Below are 27033 nucleotides of genomic sequence, written 5' to 3'. Positions count from 1 at the left end.
GGACAAAACTAGGTCCAGCCTGAAGCCTTCCTCCCCAATACAAACACCGGGACATAATGTCCTCACACAAGTGTTTTGCTCTACAGACCTATTCCTACTGTGCTGCGCCATGCTAATGCAGACATAAGCCAAAGACAACTCTATTTTAGAGTTTCGATACTTCTTTAAAGAAAGCTTGGATGACAAAGACTTTCTGAGACCCAAGTGTTCACCATTAAGTAAGAAGAATAAGAGCGGGTTACATGACCTCCTAATATTTTGAGAATTTTCCATAATTATTTTAAAAACATTTAAAATATTTTTATGTGTATTCAGGGCTGTAGAGTACACTCCAGGCACTCTAACCCAGCACATCTTAAATGTGCAAGTGCTTGATATTCTGTGTCACCTTACAATTACCTAACTCCTACATAGGTAGGGTACCGCTGAAAAAAACAGTTGCAGGCTGGAAAAGCAGTAGAGAGAAGTCTCATTAATCTCTAGTGCACACTCTCATGTTCTTGCATCTCTAAATAAACTCTAATTGCAGCAGCTGGTCTCAGTCATGCTCTTACCCAGATGCTAGCAGGTCACTGACAGGGTTCCAGGCACAGATGAACACCTCTGATTCATGGCCCCGAAGGACTGTTGCTTTGTTAGGAGGAATTTCAACATCCCCGTCAATTTCCATTGGCTTTGAATGATTATCTGGAAGGAGATATATCAGAATATAAGTAGTCTGCAAGATGTTGTTAGATCTGCTTTAAAAATAGCTGGCTACCCACAGGCTAACGCTTAATGCAATGAACACATTACAAATAACGTACTGTGTTGTGTCACTGACCATATTATTCTATTTTCTTCCCTAGGGTGATTCAAATTTATGATAGTTCTTCAAAATGTAGAGCTTTCCAAAATATTCTGTATAAATGAATGTAGCTTTTCTTCAAAAAATGGTTAGCATTTACTTCAGTATGTTTTTCTGAAGCTGACTTTATTAAAAATGACTTCAGGATTTATTAAAATAGGATATTACTACATTTGAGAAAGCTTTGTGCTGTTCTTGTAAAAAAGTAACATACAGCACATCCAGTTTCTTGGAGGGTGTCCAGTAAGTAATATGTGGGGCTACTGACAGATGAAGGATTTACTGAATAAGGGCCTCATTCCCTGAGCACTGCAGGAAAACAGTGAGTGATCACCTTGCTTTAGGGTATCATGATATATGCAAAGGAACCAATGATACATAGATATACTTAACCTGCATGCTGCAATTTTGGTGTTTTTTTGCAGTCTAAGTAACTGTTTTTTACAAAGCTCTTGCATTTCCTTAAGGAAAAAATAAAGCAAATTTAAAATGATGAATTTCTCTTAGTGGCAGCAATTCGTTCCAATTTGCACCACGAACAATGTTTTCACTCCAGATTTTCATCGCTTCAGTATAAATCTTCATCATTTTCAGCTCAAACTACACTTCCTGGCAGCAACACAAGATTATTATCCTCTGTGAACAAGACACCAATCAAGGACAGGTAACACACTGAAACAACAGATAACAGATGTTACATACAGAAGTGTAGCCCATTTCACAGAAAGCACATCCAAGAGCAGGTACGTGGCAGGCTGTCAGAGAGGCAGCCTCTGGTTATTTAATCGATTTCTTGGCCAGCTGATCTGCTCTGATTGATCAAAGTCCAAGTCCTTATTCTGGGTTAAGTCTTTTAGTTAGTCATTCTTTAATCACATATGGAGATCCATAGGTTCACAAGTGAAGTAATTATGCTCCTTTATTGCCACGTGTTTATGGTATTTAAAATCAGCCATCTGTCCCGATACTCATGCTCAGTTGAGCTATTGCCCATTGCTTGGCAAAACAGACTGTGATGGTACACAATTGCCATTGGAAGGAAGATCTCCAGATTTCTACCCTTGCCCATGCTTTCAACTACCCTGATTTGCTCAGTCTAATTTTTGCTGAGTCGCATAAATAGCACTTCTAACAGCACATTTTGTTGGGTACCTTATTAATTATGGAGTGTTCTGTCTGTGCCCTAGCTATGCCATAGATTCACATGTCATTCAGTGAGTTATATGGCATTGTTTTGAGTATTAAAATTAGGAAACAGATAACAGTAGTTTCACAGTTCACATTCCTCATTCAAAATATTTATATTTTTAACTACACTTACTATCTATGGAATTGTTGCATAAAAATAAACATATTACAAATGCCTGCTTGCAAAACCTACACCTCTGCTAAGTCCATATGTAAATCATTGCCCTTGATAATTCCCTATGTGTGTAACTACTAAAATTAATACTGTCAGGATGTATTAATGCTCGAGATTTAGCCTGACATTAGCAACTGGGAACTCTGTTATGATATTCTGGGTAATCAGGGCAATGAAGAGCAAAGCACTATCAAAACCAACCAGAAGACAGGAGCCCACAACTCATGATCTTCTGTTTCTCACCGCAGCAGAAAATCACCCGGTTTAAAGCATACTTTGATGAGAAAAACAGCAGCATAGTAATGATTATGCATTCATCTGTGTCCTATTCACAGTGTGAGTTGGAAACCGGGGGCAAATCAAGAGGTAATATCTTTCAAGTACTTTAATTTGAAAAATTTAAATGAGATGCTGCTCTTATCAAATATGATCCTAGTGTCACCTGCCTGGCTCTAAAGGCAGAGCTGCTTTTCACTCTTGAGTAAAATCAAATGAAGGCTTGTAAACAGCATTACTCCAAGGTCCCTGAGTTATGAGGTGCTATCAGAGCAAGGCCATCCGATACTTAGAAATTTTTCCTTTGTACATGGCCAGATGGAAGAACGTAAATACACACTTTCAATGTTCTTAATTGCTGTAAAGAAAAATGGTCTTGCTATGAAAAAGAAACCTTGATCAGCTGATATCTGCATTGGCGTATGCAAGACTGATTTGCCTTTGGGAGTGATCAAACACCTCCAGGAATATTTTCTATTATTTTTCACTACTCATTTTGACACTACAGCTCCAACTGTGCAAAATAAGAGGGAGGGAAAAATGTGGAGTCTTTCAGAAACTGTTTGCAAATCTTCATATCATGTGTATTTTCTTCCTGTTTTCATCAGTAATTAAATAGTCAGTAACATTCATATTTAGACTGTTACTGCTAAGCACAAAATTTAAAATGCCCCATTGAACAAATGGTACAGTTCCTACTTCTGCAATATCGCTTCAGGCTCTTTGCAGATTCAGATAGACACTAGCAATATAAAAAAGATTTGGTTACTTTAACAACAAAAAATTGCAGAAACCCTAGAGTACAAGATGAACCCTAGCAATGAGTGCTGAGCTCCTTGTACAGTGTGAGCTGGTTTGAGCGCTTTCTTATCTAAAAATTCTGCTTTCCTATGGCTGCAGATACTATAGATGTACAGGGAATTAGAAGCCCCCAGCTACAGTAATCATTAGGAATAGGCTTTTTTTTTTTAGAATCTTCAGATCAGAAAGTTCTTGGTTAAGACCTCATTTGCACAAAGGATCCTTGAAAAAGACGATAGTTCTACCAAATGCAACAGGTTTTCATAGGTCAAAATCATAGTCAGCAGGTCACATATTGGAGGACTGTGCTGAAATGTTAATACAAACCATTTTCTAAAGGCCAGGGACCTTCTGGTTAAAAATACACTATGTTCTTCTAATTTTTTCCCTCGAACATATTAAAAACATAAAACCACTGGAAATTAAAAGTTACATTCCTCCAAACTTTTATGATGAAGTTTTTTTTTTTTTTAAATACAGTTTTAAAATACCAGTGAGTGATTTTAACTATTTCTTTATTTTTCCACCAGATTAAAAAAAAAGTTATTTTAAGATCTAAACCTGAGTTTTCTCAGGAAATGTGTTTTTTTACTTAAATCTTTGACAGGCCATTCACTGAAGCTGTTCTTTATGGCCACAATTATAATAAAAGAACTGGGCTCAGTTTTTTTTTGTTCAGAGTTCTATTTTTCATAAGCTCAAGCAAATCTTGACAAATATAATGAAACAAATGACACTAAATTTGAGTTGGAAAACAATCCAAAGTTTGGCTCCATTTCTACATGGTGATTTTTTTTATTATTAATTTTTAAGCTGACTTAAAGCCGAAAACACTACCAGGAAACAGCAACAGAAGGTAGCAAGTTTATTTTTATTTTTATTTTTTAAAACCTGCGTCTCAAACTGTTACTATGCTTAGATTTTTTTTCTTTCTCCCTTTCTTAGATCAAATCATGCTTTCTATCATAGAATATTAATTATATTATATACAGTACATATAAAAATATATTCTATCTTATTATATTAAATACATTAACTTTTTTTTTTGAAGACTTACAGTGTGCAGGAGAACTCCCTATCAGAATAAATGCAAACTAGATAACTTCCCAAAGACATCTTCTTCTCTGTTCTTTTCCTTATTATTATTATTACTTTTTTTTTTGACAGGTTGACATATGGGTGACTTCCAGGTTATGATTAAGGACTAAGACACTATTTAAAACCACCCTGCTATATACCAGTTCTGTGGAACCTGACAGTAGTGGAAATGACGGTTTGGGAAGTTTCTCACATCTTTCATATCAGCAGCCCTTTACCCCCAGTAGGTGTCCCAGCTTTCACCTTACCCATCTTATGTCCTATCCTAAACTTTTATCCTATCCTATCCTAAACTTTTTGTCCTAACCTAAACTTTTGCCAGACCTTTTGTCTTATTCTATCCTAGACTAAACAGACTCTCTGAACACAGTGATAAGGGAGAAGTAAGACTGGATGTACATTTTACCCTACGCAAGTAATGAAAAGGAAAGGTATGACTCTTTTATTATTTAACCAAGGTAACTATATTTTTCTATCTTTACCATAAAAGAGAGAAATAAAAGTGTAAGAAAGTTAATCAGACCCATGCAATAAATTACCAGCTAGATTTGCTAGAGTCTTTATTTCTAGTGGTTGCTGATAATTACTGAGGAAGATCTCTTAAGTTTGTTGTTTAAACAGGTCTGTTCAAGGGTGGGAATGCCAGTTTTGCAATTTTGTGTGCATCTTCCACGTATATTCCTCAACCTTCAGCTGTGCTACACCACCTTGCTGATACACTCTGAAGGACCCAGGCAGAAAGGTTACAGTTATCCCAAGGTGACACACACATCAGAGAGTCGCTGCCCTTCCATTTCTCAGCAGCTTCTCTCCAAAGCCTGCTTCTCCTTAAACTGCAGACTTCACCTCTTCACCCATGATGAGCAACTGGCACAACAGGAGCTGCCAACAGTACATGCCAGCTGGCCAACTACTCCCCGAGGACCTTCTGTCTTCCCACTACCACTGCTCTGTTAACTTATCTGTCTGGCAGGCTGCGTATCCACAGTTATGCCTTGAAATTTGCTGTCTGGTGGAATACCTCATTGGCTGACATGAATCCTACCTTGGTGAAATTTTACAGGACAACACAATGTCAGGTACTGGCATCCTACTCCAGGCAAAACTACTGGATGATACATTAAGTCATACAGGACTTCCTCATAAATATTCCAAGAAAGGCCTGTAACTGTTCATGAAAACCCTTCTATTAAAAATCACTGTGGGAATTACTTTCTTTCAAAGGTGCAAATAGCAAACCTGAGAGATCAAGGTGTAGAATGTGGAGATACATCTGAAGTGACCTGCAAGACTTTCTTTTTTTTAAAATACAATAGCACGTGTGTTTCTTCAGATCAAGGAGAAGCAAGTCTGAGAGGATCTGTACTAGTGATGATCTGCTAATCAGTTTTCTACCTTCAGAATTTATTTTTTGTCCTGAGACAGGAAGAAATTCCCCAAAGATTTTCACAAATGAGCTGAAGGAAATGGTCAACAAACAAAATGGCACAGTTTGATACATTTGAAAGTATTTTCATATCTGTTTGTACCCTTTATATATGAAATAAGTTCAATTTCAAAGCAAAGGATCATTTTGAAGTAAAACATTAACATTTCACAGTCTAGAAAGAGATAATATTTTGGAATTTTTCAGAACTTTTTTACAATTGTTTTCTCAAAAGAAAAGTGTAACTTAAATCACTGCAGTTTTTGAGGGGAAAACTATCCTGTCAAACTGGAGTTCTCCAAAGAAAAACCTGTTTTGAAAACATTTTTCTGACTGACTCATATTGGAATCTGTTAAGATCAAAGAGAAGATGGAGACTGATAAAGGTATCTATGCTGCAGAACAAATACGGTCCATTGCATGACTACAGCCCTGACCTCCTGCTTGTCTAAGCCAAAGAGCTACTGGAGCTTCCCACAAAACCTGCCAAGCATGTTCTTCTGGATTTTTTTTGAGGGAAATCAGGGATTAAATTCTCATTTCAGAGGGCAGCCAGTGCCCTAGCATGGTTTGCACACAGAAACCAGAACCATTAATCATATCTGCCCCACAATGTCAACACAGCCATCAAGATTTAGTTACACATGCTGGTATGTGCAGTCCTTGTTTTATATGTCTAACCATGTCTAGCTTAGTCTCCGTCTGTCATCAATAAACAGAGGTGAATTCAGAGCTCTTGAGGACTCTGACTTTTCCCAAAGACTAGGGAAGTCTAGGGAAGCTAGCACTTACTTAGATATTTGCAGTGGTCCGTATGACTAAGCAGATACTCTTAAATAAAACAGGTTAGGAATACTGTCCTCTATGCCTTTAATACAAGCTGGCTGCATCCAAACTGTCTGCTGGGAATAGTTCCTGGCCCATGCAATCCTCTATTTTGTGCTTGACCATACTGTACTAAGATGGCTAGCGTGTACAGGCCAAACTGTGCCAAGAACCATGCTAATAAGGCTATGGCTGTCACAGGATAGTGTTCAAAGCTATGCTCTGGTGATGTTTTATTTACCAATACATATATGGCTTGTAAATCCCAACCTCTCAGCCCATCTCCTTCCCAGTTTCTATTAATTTAACCATCAGTCTGGCCAAAATGATCAACTGTAGCTACAGTTTGTCCTAATTTTTATCAATTGTCTAAAAATTTTTTATCAATTGTCTAAAAGCACTTATAAAGCTTATAATATTGATGAAGTTTGGGTAGCCTGCTCAAAGGAAACAGCATACAGATCCACTTCATGACACCAGCTTCAACTCACAGTTTTGAAGATAGCTGAAGTTTTTGGATTCTGAGGAGGCACCAGTAAAACAGAGCACTGTGACAGGAAATGTGATGTTCACTCAGTAGCCTTCCAAAAATACACCTCCCTCCTGGAATAACTCCTCTGAGTCCTGTCACGTTATCGATGGCAACTAACTACAAGAGTATTATTCCAACCCAAATCTACCCCGGTAACGGAAAGCAGCTGCACATGTCGGCTTACTTATTGCATGTGCCCCATTCTCCTCTCCGTTCACAGTGGCTTCTCCGTTCTTTGGTGTGTTCTGCTGGGAAACAGCAGTCGTTGTTGCTCCCACTGTTGCTGCCGTTGCTGCTGCCGCTGCTGCTGCACTGGCTTGTTGCTGAGCTAGTTTCTCTCTGAACGCTTGCTGCCGGGTCTGTACAACATCAGGCATCACCGCGTCTATCAGAGACAGTGATTCTATTGGCCTGCCGTCAAATACTGTACCATCCTGCAGGGAAAATGAGCAGCAGTAAAATTGCAGGTTCAGGATCTTCACTACAGACAAGGAAGGCAAAGAGGTAACCCTAAAGAGAAACTAAACTAGCTTGTGTGAAGATACTGCACCCTGACTTAACCTATAGTGCCACACTTCTGTGGTCCATCTCTCTCTCACATCCACTATGGTGGTGTTCATGTTCAACTTAGAAATCTGTTCTGTGAACAGATAATTTATTGCAATTTTTTATAAGTCAGGTATAGAAGCTATTTACAGATGCAAAAAAATTATGTTATGAAAATCAAATTGTCTGAATGATGACAGAAAGTTTCTCTTTATTTTGTATTTTGAAATAATGAGTCATGGCTAAAACTGAGAAATAGACTTTGGTTGAATTGTTTCTCTTGCTGCATGAGCAGTGACATTTGAATGGAAGTGGTAGATGAATAATGAACCTCAGACAAAACAAGACGTATGCAGAAATTCAATGGTTTGTGATACTGCATTCACCAGTTCAGCACCACCAGTTGTAGCTGATTTTACAGGACTGCTGTACTATTATTCTTCCCTTTTTTGTTTTTGTTTTTTCAGTTTCATAGACAAATAGTTAGGACTTGCATGTAGATTTTCATTAAATAGGCTTCAGGGTTAACAATCAATTGAATTAACTTTTAAGGGTTATTTTTTAAGACTTAATACAGACTCAGGCCAACAACTGCTTTATCTACTTAACTTAGCCTCACTTTAACTTTCCCATTATCTTAAATATGGGGTAAAGGTTTTGAAGTCTCAATAAAATGCCATTTTTATGATCTCTTTCAAACTCCATTTAATTATTTGAAATAAACAAGACCCAGCAGTGAAAGTTTGGGGTTTTAGGAATATGAGTTAGAATATGGATAGATGAAGCATCTGGGAAACAGTATCATTTTTAATGGATAACAATAACTAATATGGAAAAATAGTAATTTGACTGACTAGTATGCTTCTGTTGGACTATTCATTGAATTATCCCTTACAATGACAATATTAAGATAATACATACTTCTTTCCTCATGGGGAAGATAAAAGAGGAAAGAATCATTAGAAAAGACAAATATAGGCACTCTTTTCCCTCAACATTTTTAATGTAAATGTCTCTACACACATTTATTTGAATACTGGCTCAAATCCTTTTTACACAATGAAAAAAATGTTTGCCAATGGATTTTTGGCATCTTAAATTTTTAACTGTAAAACTGCTCACTAGAACATTTCCATGACTGTCTTTCCATGAGTCATAAACAATACTTCCATTTTATAAACATGAGTTTGGAGACCCATTGATTACACTTAAGTGACATGCAGAAACAGAAGCATATATGTAGCCACTATGGGGGACTGGACTTCAAAACAAATGACTTATTTTGCTGAAACGTGCTTAACAAGTATGTATTTGAACAGAATCAAACCACTATGAGAGCACCATAAAGGTTAACAGTGCCGACACACATATTTCTAGATCATTCTCCCAACTGAGGCCAATTCTGAATCCCCAAGGGGGATTCATAGGAGTAGATCCATACAGCTTTCATACAACCTGAACTTGTTGTTCATGGGTGGAAGTGTCTAACTCTGTAGATCCAATTTCAAGCATAGGGCAAAATGTTAAGTAGCAGCAAATTGAGACAGATTCCTAACAGTGGTTTGTTATTACAACTGCATCAAAGCGCAGCTTGGCATGAATGTCAAATGTCATTGTTCCAGTTAAAAAATAACATATACACAACCCTTAAACATGATATCAAGTCTTAAAAGGAAAACTATATGGAATGTTACTGATAAATCCAAATGAGTTTCCAAATCACACATTAAAAACAAAAACTTTTCTCTTTTTTACATTCCTTTATTCTCACCCATGTTTTTCACATACTACATTCAGCTATAGAGGAAAAAGCAATAGGTTTTCATGGATTATTATTTATTACAGATCTCTGACAATTACAAACATCTATAGCAAATGTTTTGCAATGCAGCACTTGCTTATCTGTCCTGCTTCACTCCCCCTTGAAGCATCATGCTTTTAAGGTCAGCAGGGCAAAAATACTGGCTTTTCCTACATACTCCCTTTGTTTCCCCAAGCAGTTCAATATGAGAGCAGAGGCACTTTGCTGGCCGCTTACACAATCCATACAGACAACCAGTGGCCCAGCCAGGATTAAAATTTACCCACAATCCCTTCACCATGTACATGATGGGACGATGCTTGGTCTTTATACGGTCTGAGCCAAAGCCACCAAAATCAAAAAGAATCTCTCCAGTGACTTCTGCGGACTTTTGATCAGGCTTATCATGGCTTGCATGCAGTACTGGCTTCTAACAGAGACAAGGGCTGAAGTTTTAACCCACACTGCAGGCTTTTCCTGTTGAATCCTGCTGTGACCTTGAAAACACAACACTATAAACACACATACGTACATTTTCTTGTTTGCTGCAAGAATCTGTACACTTGTGATTTGTTGACTTCGTTAGTGGGAGCACGATAAAATCCATTTAAGCGATACAAAGAAGCCCTCAAACCCATGGCTGAAAATTGAAATATATATATATCCAGAGCTTTTCAGCACTCTGTTAAAGTGGGGCAAAATAGAGATGAGGAACAAAATGGAACCAAGCCAGCAGAAACTCAGGATTATTTGGGCTGTTAAGGTCAGCCCCCAAAGTGACACTGCGTGAGGTGGGGTGTGCTGGTGGCGGCGGGGGGACTTACTTCGTTGATGCTGATCTCAGCCTCCACATACTGGAGCCCCTTCTGGAGGATGGAGATGAGTGCGGCAGGTGGCACTAGTGTTCCATTGATGTTGGACTGGCTGATGTGGCTCTCGATACCGAACGTGAAGGCCGAGTGGGAGAAACCTGAAAGCAGGCAGAGGAAGCCATGACGCGAAAGCGAAACACATCACTGACATGCACCTTCGCAATCTAAAAATAAGCTGGCTGCAAGACCTGCAAGACGCCAGAGCGTGAACGGAGGAAGGCAAGCTGGTTACAGGGAACCCAGAAGGTTAAAGGGAGCCATCCCAAGGGCTCCTCCACTGCTGCAGCCCTCCCCCTCCCCAGGCACATTCCATCCCAGGGAAGTCATACAGCAGTGGAAATGCACACGGGGAGGCATCACCAAAGAAATCTACTGCTAAAAAAAAAAAAAAACAAAAAACCCACACAGGAAAAAATACGAATCACCCCAAGGGCAAGTCCAGTTAATAGTAAAAATGACTCAAATCTTCACTTTCCTTTCTACGGTTTAGTATCAGTGTTTTCTGAAGCCAAATACTTAAATCCCCATCAATGCACAAGTTGCATGAAACCAAAGCAGAGATGCAGCTCACACAGGCGTGCCATTCTCTCATTGAAGGGAAGAGATTTCAAATCCTCTGCTCACCACATTTATTGCTGAGTGTAATATGACATGCGGAGCATCGCCATTAAAACATGAAACAACAACAACAAAGGCCACTCCCATAAACCTATTTTCTGAAAGTGAACAGTAGCAGCCAACATAATTAATTGGAATGTGTCACACAGCAGATGACAAGCCAATTCATAGACCCTTCTTTTAATCATAAGTTTTTCTCTTCTCTATTTCATTTTTGTCATTGTCCTAGAAATAGCTGGTAATGAAGCCGACAGCATCCTAAATTGAAGATTTTTTGCGGATATATTTTAAAGAGAGAGATGTGTCTTAAATGCTGGGTGAAGCTGCTCTGAGCTGTTGCTTGATATCAAGGCAAGCACTGCAGACTGACTGTATGTACAGGCATACGCAGGAGGGGGAAGGGAGAACAGGATGTAGATATAACTGTAGGAACCCATTTATCACCACACTGTCTCCAGAGCATTAATCTAACATTAAAAGCCTTGGGGAAACCACCCATGCACTGTCTCAAACAGGAAGAGCCCTAGCAGTCTCCACCAACTAGACAAGAAAAAAAAAAAAAAGAAAAAAAAGAAAGCAGCTCTCAAATGAAAATACTTCCGTTAAATATAGCTATGCCTCTTCCCGTTGTCAACAGTAGTTTCATTTATAGCTTTGTCCGTTGAGGGATTTCCCCCATATCAATGCAATGTCCAATTGTGTGTGGGCTGTAGGACAGGATTTTGGGCTTATTCCACAACTTTAGGAGTAATGCTTTCTCACTCTCTCACTCAAATATTTTTAAGATTCTTTTTGCAAGTGGTTCAATTGCAAAGAACTCTCATGCAAGATTATAGATAAATAGATAGTAAAAACAATCTAAGAAACAGAACGCCTCGTATTTGAAAACTGAGGTATTCATTCCTCTGTGATTCTCTCCCCCTACACATTTTCTTTCACCAATGTTTTCTACTCTTCCTGATAATACCCTCTATCCTCTCCTATCCCTGCCCTACTTACTCTTCCTGACTGTCCCCCAGTTTTTTAGGGTGCCACTCAAAAGCGTCTGGTCCAGCTATGAGCATAATTACAAAAGATTGCAAGGTATGAAAATAAAGCACAGGAAAAAACACCTGAAAAACTATGCAGTATCATTTATCTAGTCCCTGGTCCCTTCTTACCCTATCTTGCTCTTTATGTCCTGCTCTAGTTTATGAGCTGCCTCACCTCCTGCTGCATCCAAAACAGACTGTAAGATCTGCAGGGCAGTGTTTTTCCCTTGTTATTTGTTTTGTAGGATATTTAAGCACGTTATTGGGTTCCACAAAGAGAAAGAAAGCAAGCACTGAGCATATGCAGCCTGAGTCAGAGGTCCATGGCCTGATCACTCAACACTGAAATCTCTCTCTCTCTCTCTAAACATATGGCATGCAATCAGAATTACAGAATCAGATCCCCCTTAATTTCCATTTATGTGTAGTATAATCATAATTAATAATAATATTAACAATAATAATACCTTCTTGAAAAGGAATAGACTTTAAAATGTATGATGGATAAATCAGCCAATCTACTTTAAAATGGAGAGGAATCAGGTGATTAAGCTGTCATCCAGAAGCAGTGAAGTTCACTACTATAACAGGCAGCAGCTATTATGCTAGTTGGCAGCTCAGTATTTTGCAAAATAGTCCCGGATTCAATCAGAAGATGGATGGCATAAAAATGGCAACCAACAAACAACTATAAAGAAGGTGAGAAAATCATTACTGTGGATGTACAGTAGGTTTAGCTATGACTTTGTATTTGTCATTACTGTATTTGGTATCTTGCTGACTTTTTAGTTGGCTGCTGGCAAATTTCAAGTGATGGCTTTGCCAGATTAATGTCACATACAGCTAACCTCACTATCCTGTACTGAGTTGCCACATCCTCAAAGAGTAACACAGCTCACCTGACTGCATGTGAACAAAGGACATTCTCAGCATAAAAACCCGGTTGTATTATTGTAATGAATATTTTTATTATACAGGTTCTCTCGATGCTAAGGAACCATTACAAAAGCACCTGTCAGATGACAAAACACAACACTCCCAGCTCCAGTGTCACGGAACAGCAATATTCACATGTCTCCAGCATTCAAGACAACTTTCCTAAAAACTTATCTGAAAAAATCCAAATGCTGAAAATCAACAGAGTGAAACTGTTCAAGTGGGTGCTGCTAGACACTGTGGTCCTCATCCCTCTTGGAAAAATCCTGACATACAAATGTAATTAAAGAAAAAGCAACTCAGGTAACCAATAGCTACTTATCTCCTGGTTTCTTACACAACTATAGCAATGTTTTTATAAGACCTATATGAAAATTTTAAAGATGACGCATACAATTAAGAAAATCCTGATTGAAGCTCTACCCACGTCAGGTTTCTGATAACACTGAAAAATCACTTGAGCTTTGCTTTTATAGTTACCAGATGTCATCAGTTTTCTCTGGGGTTCTGTGTGTGAGTGCACTGCATTACATAGCAAATGTGTAGCTCTTTACAGTTCAGTCTTACAAAAAGGTGATTTCTATTAAACAAAGGCAAGTTTTTTAAATGTTAGCTATTTAAATGCTTGTGTTACAAATGTTAACTTGGCTCTCCTTCTGAAGTTCATGAAACCACATTAGGGAACACAAAGCCAAGAAACCAGCACACCACCCCCTCCAGTGACTCTATGCAGGCTGTCAAGGCAGTTAGGGAGAGAGAGAACAGAGACAGAATGTGCTCTGCAAATGGGAATCTTAAAGACATGATATGATAGAGATGATATGAAATTCCAATAGACCAAAGCTAGAAATGCTGTAATAGCAGTGAAAAAAAAAGAAAGAAAAAAGTTGCAAATCCATCTCCATATGCCTTATTTCCCATAAATCCTGTCATTTTAAGTAATTGTAATAATAACTCTATAAAGCATTAATTTATATTCAGGTAGCATCAGTAAATGAAATCTTAATGTAGTAAATCCTCCAAAGACACATGAAATGAGACTATAAGCTTTTAAAGCTAAAGACATAAACACAAAGGGCTGACGGGGAAGACCATGGCCACACAATTAACTGGTTTTGCACCAGCAAACTGGACAGTCACTGCTGCAGTGACAAACCTGTGCATTTTTTTTGCCTGAAGTGCCATCTTCTGGCAGAATTAAAAGAATGGCTTCCAGGTTTTTCCTGACTCACTCTAGTGAAAAGATGAGAAACATAAACCATCAACTCTGTACAATGTGTAAATATTATTTATACAGTATTATACCTGAAAAAATATCCAAATCAACAGTGGATTAACTGCAGACTTCCAATGATGTTACCTTTAAACATGATCTATGAATTGTGGAATAGTTGGGTCTTGAAAGATTTTATAGAACATAAAATAGAGGACATAGAATGAATGCAGAGGAAACAACGTAAATGAATTCTCACCCCCCACTCCAGAAATTGTTATGCAAGTGTTTTGAGTTGAAAACTAAGAGAAATTCCTTGTTTAGAGATTCCCACACTTTTTTACCACTGACTGTGATAACAGGTCCCGGTTCTGTGCTGTATCATTTCCCACTTCGAGGTGTCTGTACATACTATCAGCAATACATATACAACCATTTGGGAATTCTTGCCCTAGGCAGTGCCAAAAATGCATATGTAGGGCTGTTTCACAAAACCTCACTGGTACATTTTGCTGTAACTGCAGAAATAGAGATGTCTGGGATTTTTCTTTTCCCTTGACTGCTCCTTTTTCAGTTAAAAATGGGCCTCCCTTAAAACAGTGTTTGTCATTGATTACAAAGTGACTAGTTTTTGTTTTAACAAGCATAATTTTGTTCTTTGTGTGCTCATTTGACCTGTGGGCTATGTAATTTTAATTGTCTGTAATAAACCTGGCTCATAGCACCAATGCATACCAAACATAGGCATAAGGAAAGAGAACTGCACTGGCACGTAGCCCTGAGAATTCCTTGCCGTCACCAGAGATGCGTCTCACCTGCTCGGAAGGTTAAGAATTGTTCCTTATAAGCACGCAAATGGGGTGCTGCTGAGTAACCCTGCGCAAGTTCATCTGGCGCTCGTAGATCCAACGACCTGCCATTCACTAAGTGCTCCTTCCACTTTCTGATTCCTTTAGCACTGTAAAAAGCAGTCTTGTTTAAACTGCACTCTTAAACAGTAACAGCTACAGCACCTTCTGCTGCAAATGTCCAGGTGAACAGAACTACACAAAAAGGACTCTGGTAGCAATGACTTCTGAAGTATAACAGTCTTAGCCAGTTACTCTGGAGTCCCTGGTTATCAATAGTTAAGCTATCTATTGAGTACTGCTTTAGTCTTCTATCTGTGAATTACCTGGAATTTGTTGTTTTTCTGGTAAATTTACTTAACAGCCTTTTCAAGCCGTTTATTAAAAAAAGATTTTGCCTCTAGGTTATTTGCAAACTATTCAGTTTAATTATTCATACTGCGTGTGTCTTCACTGAAACATTTGTTACTGCTGAAGGAGACAGAGAATAAGGAATTATAAATGTCAAATTGTCTTTCCCACACATCTCAGGTATTTGTATGATGAGCAGCCTCTATCCAAAAACTGAGTGCAAGTAACAAACCATTCTTACAAATCTTTGTATCACTCATGTCAAGCATGGCCCTCTGTCCCCAAAAGAAGTAAATTTTGTATGGTGGTCTGTGTCATATCTTTTAATCACTAAACTAGCGATGCTGACAGAGAGAGACAGGGAAAGAGATAGAGAGAAGACATAAACTATCTGATGACCTCTTCTTTCTTTCTAATAATTTAACCATCTCTACGTGCAGTGTAAAATAATCAACGTTTCTTATTTATTTCATTGATTTCTCTGATACTGCATTGTCTTTATGTAATTTCCCAACAGTAGTTCTTCCAGTCTTCATCTCTGAAGTAACACACTGTTCTCTTAGAAAGTATTTGGCAGGTACAAGATAGGAAAATGACCAAGGTTGTACAAATGATTAAAAATTCTGGCTCAATAGAACCAACCTGCAACTGCTACAATGTGACCTGCTGGCAATCTCATTTTTTTGAGTGCATGATTGTCTGTTTTCTTAAGTAGCGCCTAGTATCTATTGCAACTTTTAGTGATGTAAAATTCATGCAAGAATGGAATGCATATAGGAGCTGACTAGAGTTGTACAGGCTGCAGGGGAAAAAAGATGGGCATCAGAGGGTGAAGTAAAGCCATTTTATAACCATAAATGGGTATATGTGCAAAACTCATGGGCGATTTAGCCCATCAAGTAGAAACATTCCACAGAATAACGAGGCAAAAGAAAATCACACACAGGAGGACAAGACAGCTCCATGTTCTCCTGTCGGCAGCCTTACCATGCCACCAAACCCGGCACAATGGCTTGCAGAGAGTGCCAAGGAAACCAGACGCAACTAGCGGAAAAATGTCTTGCCCAGTTTGACATTCAGGTCTTGGGAGTGCCATCTAAGGAGGAAGCAAGGCAAGGCAGCATGGTGTAATGTGGTGATCTGAAATAAATCAGAGGCTTACCACTGCAGTTTAAAAAAGTTCCACTAAAGAGCAGTGAAACAGGCCTATTAACAAAATCATTTCCTCCAAGGACTAATGATGTACAAACAGCACAATTAGCACCAAACCAAGTCTTCTGAAGGTCTAGATTAACTAGCGTAGAGAAGCAAGAAACATGTATCATCAAGTCCGTATTTGAAAGTTCACATAAGAATGCAACTTCTGGCTGCAAAACCAGAAGCAAACAGTCTAACTTAGAACAACTGTATTTTCTTGATCCTGGGCCTAATACATGCTAGTTCCTGAAGTAAATTACATGTTTTGTTGCCCATTACCCAAGAGAATATAATGATGTTCTTCACTGTAGTTGACTGCAGTTGCCATTTTAAAATCTAGTATTTCTCCATCTGTATTATGCACTGTGAGCAAGAATTATGAACATAACATGGATTCCCGTCCTTACTTCTCCTTAAATTTTTGTCTAAATGTAATTATGTAAACATAACTTTATTTTCACAGAACCCTAGTGTACATACACAGAGGTTTCACAAAGAGGACAGTGGTTTCCCTGAAATATGTTTGGTTGAAATTAATAAAAGTTTGGTGCCTAGAGCCAGTGATAATATTCTACAAACAGTTAAAAAAATAGGTGGGCAAAAATCCTAAACCACATCTTGTTTACTATTCACAGCAGACTGAGATTCTTCTCCAAGCTGAGCTTTTTCTTTCTCAGTAATATAACCTAGAGCGCCTCTCTGTTTTTGGCAGTGTCTGCTTATTTTTGAAGACTTACCTTCGCAATTATATAAAGGGCTTAATAAGGACACACATTAGCAATTTAAAATAAGAACTGCAGTTGAAATATATTTTTAGAAAAATCAGCTGAACAATAGGGCCTGTACATTTGTTTTAAGATTACGACTGCTGAACGATTAAAATTATTTCCAGAGCCCTGGGAAATGCATCCTGTATTACAAGCTCTTTCACAGTCCCTGGGAAGCATGAAGAAAGGATCCCTAACTGCAGCTTATGTTAGTTGCCAAAAATATAGTGTGCTTGTTACCCTAAATTTTGTAGAAGCAATTACTCACTAATATTAAATGTTACACCCTTTTTTCTTGGATATCTGACCTGTTCACCTTCTGCCAAGAATTCAGAGCAAATGTCTGCTACCCAAAATTATTTTATTATGTGCCAAAGAATGTTTTTGGCAGGTTTTTTTCTTTTTCATGCAGGAAAATATGTTGGAAAAGATTAACACAACTTGGAAATGATCTTTTGATGAGCAGTATTTGGCATTCATTGTTGAAGTCTTTCTGAGCACTGCAAATTAACAAAAAGAGAAATACGATAAAGACAGAAAACAGAACACGAGCAATGGAAAGAGGAACTTCAAAAAATTTTTTAAAAATAAGGTCTGAAATAATCCCCATTTTCACTCACTCTCTGTAAATTAGTCTGACAACTTGCAAATAAATGTCAACACAGAACTAGCACTTGAATTTAACCATGGGCAAGATTTAAAATAACTTACAAAGGCCACTGCAAGAGAAAGAAAAGTATTCTTTTCCTTCCAAGTTGATGGGATGTTATCATTTAGCCCTGTTCTTGGAATCAAACATCCAAACAGCAGATATGCATCATTTTAAGGATCACATTCAGATAAGAAAGACCGCAGATTTTTCCCTAAGCCATGTTTTTCTATCAGTTGTAGTGTAGATCTGCAAGCAGTGGCAATAGGACACCACTGCTGATGCTCAGTGGGCATAGAGAAACTTCACCACCAGGACGGTTTCTACCAATGGTCACTTCAAACAAGTGCTAGTACAGCTGTGCTGGTTAGGCAGCTGTGGAGGTGGGATTTATAACGGACATAGCTGTGCAGGCAGAAAGTCCCCAGCACTAAATGCCAACTTATTTGTAAAAAAAATGCAATGTTGCAGATACAGCTTCTTTCACCAGACCTGGAGAATCATAAGGAAAAGCAGTAAATTGACAAATGTGTAACACTTTTGCTGGTTTTACCAGCAAAGCCATACTGACCTACACATACTTTTCTTCCTCCCAATATTAATACTTCTATGATATCATAATACTGTATTTATGCAGGCTTTAAAAACAGGATGTTAAGTGATCAAAAACAAAATCAGAGAACCTATATTATGGAATAAACTTACAAAGGTATGATTGTTTATGCTCATATAACTTAAAATCACCATATTTGCTCAGTGTCTGAGATCCAACACTGTATGGCAACTTTCAGGCCAAAGAAAAATTAAAATAACCAAGTTTATAAAACTGTGAAGAGACCTAGAAGGAAATACCAAGGAAGCAGGGTTTTGAAAATGGCAAAAGAACAAGATACTCAGTGCATTTTTTTCCTTCACAGGAACTTACAAAATTCTTCACCAAGTATTGCTCTTCTTACATGGAATTTAAATTGCTGTTATTATGCAAGAGGGGTAAATGACACAGAGAAAGAAGTTTTCAAAAGGACCTCTTGAACTGCACCACAAAAAATTCAAAACAGTTCTTTACACATATGTCCGTAAAGTAGATATCAGGGCACAAAATTATAACTCTATGCATACAAATGCATATAAAAATGGCCCTCATGTAGTTTACAACTTTCTTTTGAAAATATAACCAAAGTATGACAAAACGAATAACTTCTGTGGCTGTAATTTTTTTTTTTCTTCCTCATTGTGGAATTTGGATTTTGGAAAACTGACCATCAAATACTGTTAGTATGTATTCACTGTTCTTTGAAAAAAGTGCACAATGTGGTTTTGATTCACACATTGTTTCATAAGATATAGAGGTGCTGTCAGCTCAGAAACCTTAGAAGGCTTAGAAATTTGCTTAGCTTTAAAGGAGAATGGTAAAAGTATTTACATTTAACCTAATGGTTTCATCCTTCCCAAGATCTAACTCCAGACTTGGCTTTGATAACTTAAAAGAAAAATTGTTTAGGAACTTCAGCCCAATAAAGCTAGTGGCCTTGTAATGCTGACCCTGATTTTTTAAAAATATATTTAGTATTTGCAAAGAGCATAAAGATGATAACTAATGGAGTGAGAAATTGTGCGTAATAATACTGAGAAATAGATGTCTCTCTTCAGCAGTCATTCATCCCTGAACTAAGATGTATAAATTAAAACTCAGAGTCAGTCTCACTGTTTCTGGAACCGTTTAGTAACTTCTTCCCTAGCTAAAAGAGATGCAGAAAGTAGGGGAGGGATTAAACAAAAAAAGAGTAGCAGTTTATTAAAATGAATTATACCCTTTTTATAGCATACTCTTTTTCTTACTGCATACACATTATGCAGAGGGGTTTATATATATATTATGTTACATTATATGCAACATACATAACTACAGACAGTTTCTCATTAAATAGGAATTTTAATTCTGGGGTGACTTTTAGGAAACATTTTTATTTAAACCAAAATGGCTTTTGTCAAATTTCTTAAGCATTCTTATCCAAAGGAGTCACTACAACATATAACACACTATTAGAACAACATATAACACACTATTAGAACAGCACTGTGCCATTTATTTATTTCAAATAATCCATGAAATGTCACAAATGCTGGTTTTACATTCAACTGCCCATAAGCTTAAGTCATTTTATTTTAATTGAGTAGGCTGGCCCAAAAGAGGGTAAGACATCGTATAAATAAAGCTGTGTGCCCACAGACCAGATCTGGGCTAAATCATGACAATTAAAAACGGATTTTATATTGCCCCAAAGCCTAGTTGTCATACAGCTGAAAAGGTGAAAGAATCCCTGCCTTCAGTCTTAACACCAGTTTCTGAATAATATAGTTAGTATCTGTTTCATACTGTGTTTAGCTATATATATTCATCTATATATTCACATATAGTACTTTGAAATAATGGAAAAATACTGTTAAATATTGTCCCAGCACACCTGTAGTGGCCTTTCATTAGAGGATTTCAATATATTTTAGGAATATAACCTTCTACCATCTGTTGTGAGGTACCGTATATAGTACTACCCTCATTTTCAGACAGGAAAATTGATGTACAAAAAAGATTAAGGCCCTGGACTTTAAACACCCAGTTTTCACATATTTCCTTAAATGGTGTATTATTTTATTAAATCAGTAATACCTGTCCAGCACCCAGTAATACCCAGCACAAAAGTACTTGTGCAAATAGAAGCTAAACAAATACACAAGCATATTTGTTTCAGTGCCAATGAGTTTAGTCCATGAACTACAGAGTTACTCCTTACCATGGGCAGAGCATATGCAGCCCAGGAGCCACCGATAACACATATGTACACAAAAATAATGCAGCCACAGATAGTTATCAGAATAACACCAAAATGTGTGTTTTATCTTTGACCGGGAGAATGTCACTTCAAGGATGTATTTTTCCCTCAGCAAGTAAAAGGTCTCCTATCCTTACTGTTACAGTATAGTTTTGTACACAGTTTCAAGAGCATTCCAGCAACTATCAGGTTTAAAAGCACCTTTATGTACAGGTCCTTTAAAACACCTTTGAAGCTTCCCTGTGTTGAGCAAGAGGCTGGACTAGCTGAACACGAGGCAGCAATGCGCCCTTGCAGCAAGGAAGGCCAGTGGCAGCGTGGGCTGCATTAGGCAGAGCGTTGCCAGCAGGTGGAGGGAGGGGATCCTTCCCCTCTGTGCTGTGTCCAGGTCTGGGCTCCCCAGTACAAGAGAGACATGGAGCTAATGGAGCAAGTCCAGCAACTCGCAGGGTCACAAAGGTGATTAAGGGACTGGAGTGCCTGACCTATGAGGAGAGGCTGAGAGAGCTGGGACTCTTCAGCCTGGAGAAGAGAAGGCTCGGGGGCATCTGATCAACGTGTATAAACATCTGATGTGGGGGGAGTACAGGAGCCAGAGGCAGACTCTTCTCAGTGGTGCTCAGTGACAAGACAAAGGGCAATAGACACATATTGAAATACACAAAATTCTATTTAAACATAAGAAAAAACTTTTTTCCTGTGAGGGTAACTGAACACTGGCACAGGTTGCCCAAGGAGGTTGTGGAGTCTCCATCCTTGGAGATATTCAAAACCCGACTGGACACAGCCCTTAACAACCTGCTCTAGCCGATACTGCTTTGAGCAGGGAGGTAGGACGACAGACCTCCAGAGGTGCCTTCCAACCTCATTCATTCCGTGATTCTGTGACTTCCTGAGATACCCTCCAATCTGAACGATACTATGATCCTAATGAGCCAAATTGGAAAAAAAAAAGGAAGAAAAAACAAAAGAAAAATCATTATCCACAGACTCCATTACCAGTACACACTATTATTTTTACTGCCACACTGGACAAGTGCCTTTATTGACAAGAGCCTCATTCTTCTCATGAATTATTCTTCAAGGTGTATATTTTAATAATTTAAGCAAAACCCATGCGCTGTATATTCCCTTTCTACCTAGCGGCAGCCTTCCTACTATGCCAAGGAAGCAGTAAGCTTTGAAGTAAATTTAGCAGACCTGTATATGCCAGTATTTTCTGCTATGCTTTATCTGAATTATTTTGAACATGCACTTTTCACATCTGTGACTCAAGAACTCTGTGCCATACACAATTATTCAAAATACTCTAAACAAGTACCTCATACGTAGAAAAATATGGACTTTGGACAAGAATTACATAGGCCTGTATAAATAAGACAGTTGCGTAAGGCACAAATTTAATAGAACAGAATATTAATCTTCAGCCATTTCCTATTGCCTGAGAACTTACCTGTGGAAATTGTGATACTTTGTTTACCTTTTGTATGAAACTTCATTAAAAATTATGAGAATGATTCATGAAGAAGATATTTTCCTTCAAAATTTTTTGGTTCCTTCTCAAGAAATTGTAGAGGACATTGGGAAAAGTGGAATTTAGTAATATTCAAAATATTAGTATCTGGTTGGACAACAGCACAGTGATGAAATCCCTGAAGCTTTAGAACATCCATATCCCTTACAACGTCCACAGGCAGAATGACAGTAAGATCCACTAGACAGGAAAGGTCCTTGCTTGCACATGCTAACTCTACAAAGAATTTTGTGCCATGATTTGCAGAAACACTTCATGCTGTGTAACTGTGCCCTTGAGCCTATGCTTAAAACAAGAGAGAAAATCTTATCTTTTAAGAAAACAAGGAAAAACTGTCAAACATGAACCAAACATAGACCAATGCACTGCTGTCATTCTGAATCTACGGAGTGAAAACAACAATATATTATTAGCTGCCTTAACTTGTATGGTTGGGAAGAAACAAATGACAATTCTGAAGCGTAATGGTAAATTGTCCCAAGTCAGCAGCTAAAAATTTCATTGAAAATCTCGTCTAGCAAAAGCATGCAGCTAATGTTTTTATTACGCCATTGCCTTGGAGATGGCATTGATTGTACACTGAGGAATAGTTTATCAACTGTATGTCATAAAATACGGAAAAATTCAACCTGAACAGTGAAAGCTGAGAGTGAAAATGGAAACTGTTGTGCAACATTAACTATAACAAGTCATTGCCAGACATCCACTACAATAAATGTCCTGCTAGAGAGCAGCACAAGCAATAGATAGATGGGAAGTTGATTTTCAGATAAGGATTCCATACCATGAAATACATGCAAATGCTAGAAGAGGAACACAAATCAATCAATACATCAAAAACTTTAAATTTGAAAAAGCTTTAATAATTGAATTGACAAGTTGGGCCAGATAAGTAAGGTAACTTACTGTAGCATGTGGACCTAATATAGGATTTTTTACACACAACAGATGGCAGCACACTCTGGATTAAAAGGTATGTGAAAGATTTGATTTCCCCCGATTTTGTCTTTTTTTTTCCTTCCCCCTTTTCAATTCTCTTTGGAATTCTTACTGCATACTGGTAACTTGTTCTGATTTTCACTCCAAAAGAGAAATAATTGCCTAATTCTGTTTTGAGCAGACAAACCAGAACGGCAAAACTCTGTATTTTGAATTTTATATGATTTTGGTAGAAACACAGTTTTTCACTCTGAAGAAAACCAATAGAAGGAATATGTTGGCAGTAAAGACTGCTGCTGGCAAAAGTATGTTGATCAGGATTTGAAGATGTGCAATCCTGATCCAACATTATTTGGATGGTAGATCTATACTTTTTTTCACATAGCTTGTTTCATCTGTGTCAACGCACTGGCTTTGTTGGTATAACCATATCCACCATAGGAGTGTTTTGTGTGCTCATATTTCTGCACTGGTAGAACATTCGTAGTACATATATAATCCAAGTCTATTTTATTAACTAAGTCCAACATTTTCACTTAAACATAGTCTCTGAACCAAGACACCTACAAATAAATATAATTTAATTTATAAAAGTTTGACTCCTGGGATGAAAAAAGTTTGGAAGTGCTTGGCAATTTTAAGAACTGGACTATTTTAAGTTGTGTGACAAAAGCTCATATTCAAAAGGGACTAAGCTGAATATTGCAGGACTTGGCTTTTGGATAGGAAGCAACAATCTTAAACTGAAATTAAACATCCACCTTCTTTATACCTCAGGAATGGGAGGTGTTCATGACTCTACAGTGGAAGTGAAAACACCTAGCAAACTGAGTGGTGGAATTCCTACGCCCACAGAGCTTAAATGAAAATTATGCCTGATGCACTGCATTTTTTGACAAAAGATCAGCCCTGAGACAGCATCTATGTGAGGAGGCAATTCTTTCTTTATTTTTATATGGCTAATTAGAGCATAAACTTGTCCAAGTCCTGTGTTGCAGTGGAGGGATTTGAGTGCACCACCTAACACTGAGAGGTTGTCCCCATCACAAAGCTAGAAGCAGGGCTGGACCAGGCACCTTCTCCAGCCCCATGTTGACCTGGGCCCTTGGGCAGCAGAACTCACAGGAGGCAACAGCCCGAGCAAGGGCAAGCAAGGCAGCAGGGCACTCGAAGCAGACAGTCTCCCTGGCTATATTTTATTTTATTAAACCGTACAGCCTTTATCCAGACTATATCCACAGTCTGAATCTAGATCAGTTTGTGTAACTAATATATTGCCACGGTTTACCATTTCAATTTCCGTTTCATCTGCAAATGTACTCAGGAATCATTTTGTATTTCCTTCCAGGTAACTGATAAAGCTATTGAGCAGTAACAGGCCAAGAACAGATTCCTGTGAGTTCCCACTGGAAACAAGCTTTGAGATGAATATTCCCCATCTCCATTCACTTTTCAAGATTCTCTTGCTAACCAGTTTTTAATCCATTTGACCACTCTGGCTATACTCATTTTACATACTGTTAATTTGTTTGTTTTCAACCACAGTGTCAACAAGACTAAGTAAATGTCATCTAATAGTCTAAGGGTATTACTATTATCCTTGTCAACTTAACTTGTAATCTCAGAAAAAGCAGTATCAAGTTTGCTCAACAAGCCTATTATCCACAAAAGCTCGCTGGCTGGCTGGTATTAGCTATGTTGTCATCTCTTAATTTTTTGTTGGAGGTATCTAGTTTCAACCTTGCAATGGTTTCGCTTGACCTACAGTTACCTGGATCATCTTATTTAACCTTTAAAAAATTCTGGCACAACATTTGTTTTTTCCAGTTCACTGGAACTCCCCTTGGTATGCCAAGATTTGTTAAAAAGCAACAATAATGGTTTAGACATTTCAACTCTCTTAATACTCTCCAGTGCAACTTTTCTGGTCTGAGAGAGAATTAAGGAGGAAAATATAATTATTGAATTTCACTTCTAATTTCAATTTTAGAAGACTTGAACTTCCAGTAGAATAACCTGCAAGCATTTTCATACTGAAATGCAAAGCACTCATTAGTATCTTTGCTATGGTAATGTTTCAAATAATCTCAAGTGTTTCTGTGCCTTACAGCTGCAAAATACTTGAAATGTCATAGGGATAGGTTGCTTTTTACACAGTTGTTTTATCATACATATTTCCTTTTGTTGTTTCTCTCTTCCTCCCACCTTTTCCCTGTAGTTTATGGGTAAAGCCTGGAATTTTTATAGAAGATTAAAGAAAGACAACTGAAAAGGAAAACAGAACATGTGGCGGGTTTTGTAAACAATTTTTATGGCCATGCTCAATACAATTTTTAGAAGCTTTGGGTTCAGCTAATGTTAATATACAATCAATCTAACAATCCCTGTTTTCAGTAAACTCCTTAAACTGTAAGGGTTTGAACTTAAATTTAATTTAAAATAAACACTAGTCCTCTAAATTTGGCATACATTATTTTTGAAGCTGTTGATTAAACATCTTTCATTTGCCATCTTGTCTTATGGTATTTATATTAGTAGGTGGAAAGGCAAGATGCTGTATAATAATTTCTGTCTTGTTATCTTACCTTATCTGAAAATACAGATATAACAATCTCTGTAGAAAAACAGTGAGAGTATGGAAGAAGATCAAACTAAGTGTAAGATGCTTTTTAAAGAGATTGGTGAATTCAACATTGCTTATAGTTCTCATGTGCTGAACGGAATTACTTGCCAACTGTCAGGTACAGCTACTAAACCAGTACCTAGTATCTAGGTTTTAATATGTTCAGTTTGAAGCATTTTGAATATTTCTTCACATATTTAACCCCAATTTCTCCTCTCTTCACTTATCAGCTTATATAGGGCTAAAATATGGCAAAAACAGAGGCATATTTGTGAATGTCTTTAGGTCTGAGTGGATTAAGTAAGAAAAACATTTGGTGCTTTATTTAAGAAAATAAGAGCAGTACAACTTGCAATTTAAATGAAAATTTGTGTGTGAAGTTCTTCCTAAAGTGGCAAAAAAAATTCTTTGCCTGTGGGGGAGGGGGTTACATAAAAGAACTTTTCCTGACATTTGGCTGATAGCACTGTTCTTGACTGACTTTGTAAAGCCCCCTTCTGAATCACTACACAACACTAATTTACCCTATTGATGTATTAAAAGGAATATAAAAGACAGCTTTCTTTGTTTTTCTTTTTTCTCATCAGAAAAAATTACTGTATTAATATACTGTTATGTAGAATCTCTTACAATACAAATATAACAATGTAAAACAATTTCAGGATTCTTGAGGCTCTGATTATGTCCATCTGTGCATCGCTTTCATGTTCAAAAGCCTTTTCCAGTGCAGTACCCCATAGTTTATTTTTAAAAACAAACAACTTCTGTACAAAATTTTATTTTTCTTAGTTCCTATCTTTCCTTCATCAGATTGCATGCAAGAGCCAGACCATTTTTTGATAAGCTTTGTTATTAGAGAGAAGAATATAACCTGAGAAAACAGCTACTAACACAGGCCAGCACTGTGCTCTCAAAGAAATGTTTTAAAAGACCAAATCCTGAAAAACTATAATAAATCTTCCTTTGAAGTTCAGTGCAAATTCCTTGCATACGGATTTGGGCTCCTGGGATTGAAATAGCCTTGGAAGGGGAAGAAACAAATCAAAACAATATATCTAAGGAGCCCATATCCATGGCTCATTAGTCCAACAGAAGCAGGCTGACCCAGT

The 27033-nt window shown here is 37.7% G+C and overlaps 1 protein-coding gene across 6 annotated transcripts in view; it reads right to left on the bottom strand.

Annotated features, from left to right (window-relative positions):
• TBL1X (transducin beta like 1 X-linked) overlaps window positions 1-27033 on the bottom strand; it is a 210438-nt gene that overhangs the window by 29376 nt on the left and 154029 nt on the right. For 5 of the 6 annotated variants that reach the window (XM_067296336.1, XM_067296356.1, XM_067296383.1 and 2 more), the window contains 3 exons: window positions 10340-10485; window positions 7353-7602; window positions 555-687 (listed from right to left, as the gene is read on the bottom strand). In XM_067296336.1, the coding sequence (XP_067152437.1) occupies window positions 555-687; window positions 7353-7602; window positions 10340-10485 (529 nt within the window). Of the gene's footprint in view, window positions 1-554; window positions 688-7352; window positions 7603-10339; window positions 10486-27033 lie in introns of those variants that run through there. The other variant, XM_067296374.1, reaches the window with a different exon arrangement.

Source organism: Apteryx mantelli, chromosome 1 (assembly GCF_036417845.1).
Source record: "Apteryx mantelli isolate bAptMan1 chromosome 1, bAptMan1.hap1, whole genome shotgun sequence".
Classification (NCBI taxonomy): Eukaryota; Metazoa; Chordata; class Aves; order Apterygiformes; family Apterygidae; genus Apteryx; species Apteryx mantelli.
This window is presented reverse-complemented; position numbering and strand designations above follow the sequence as displayed.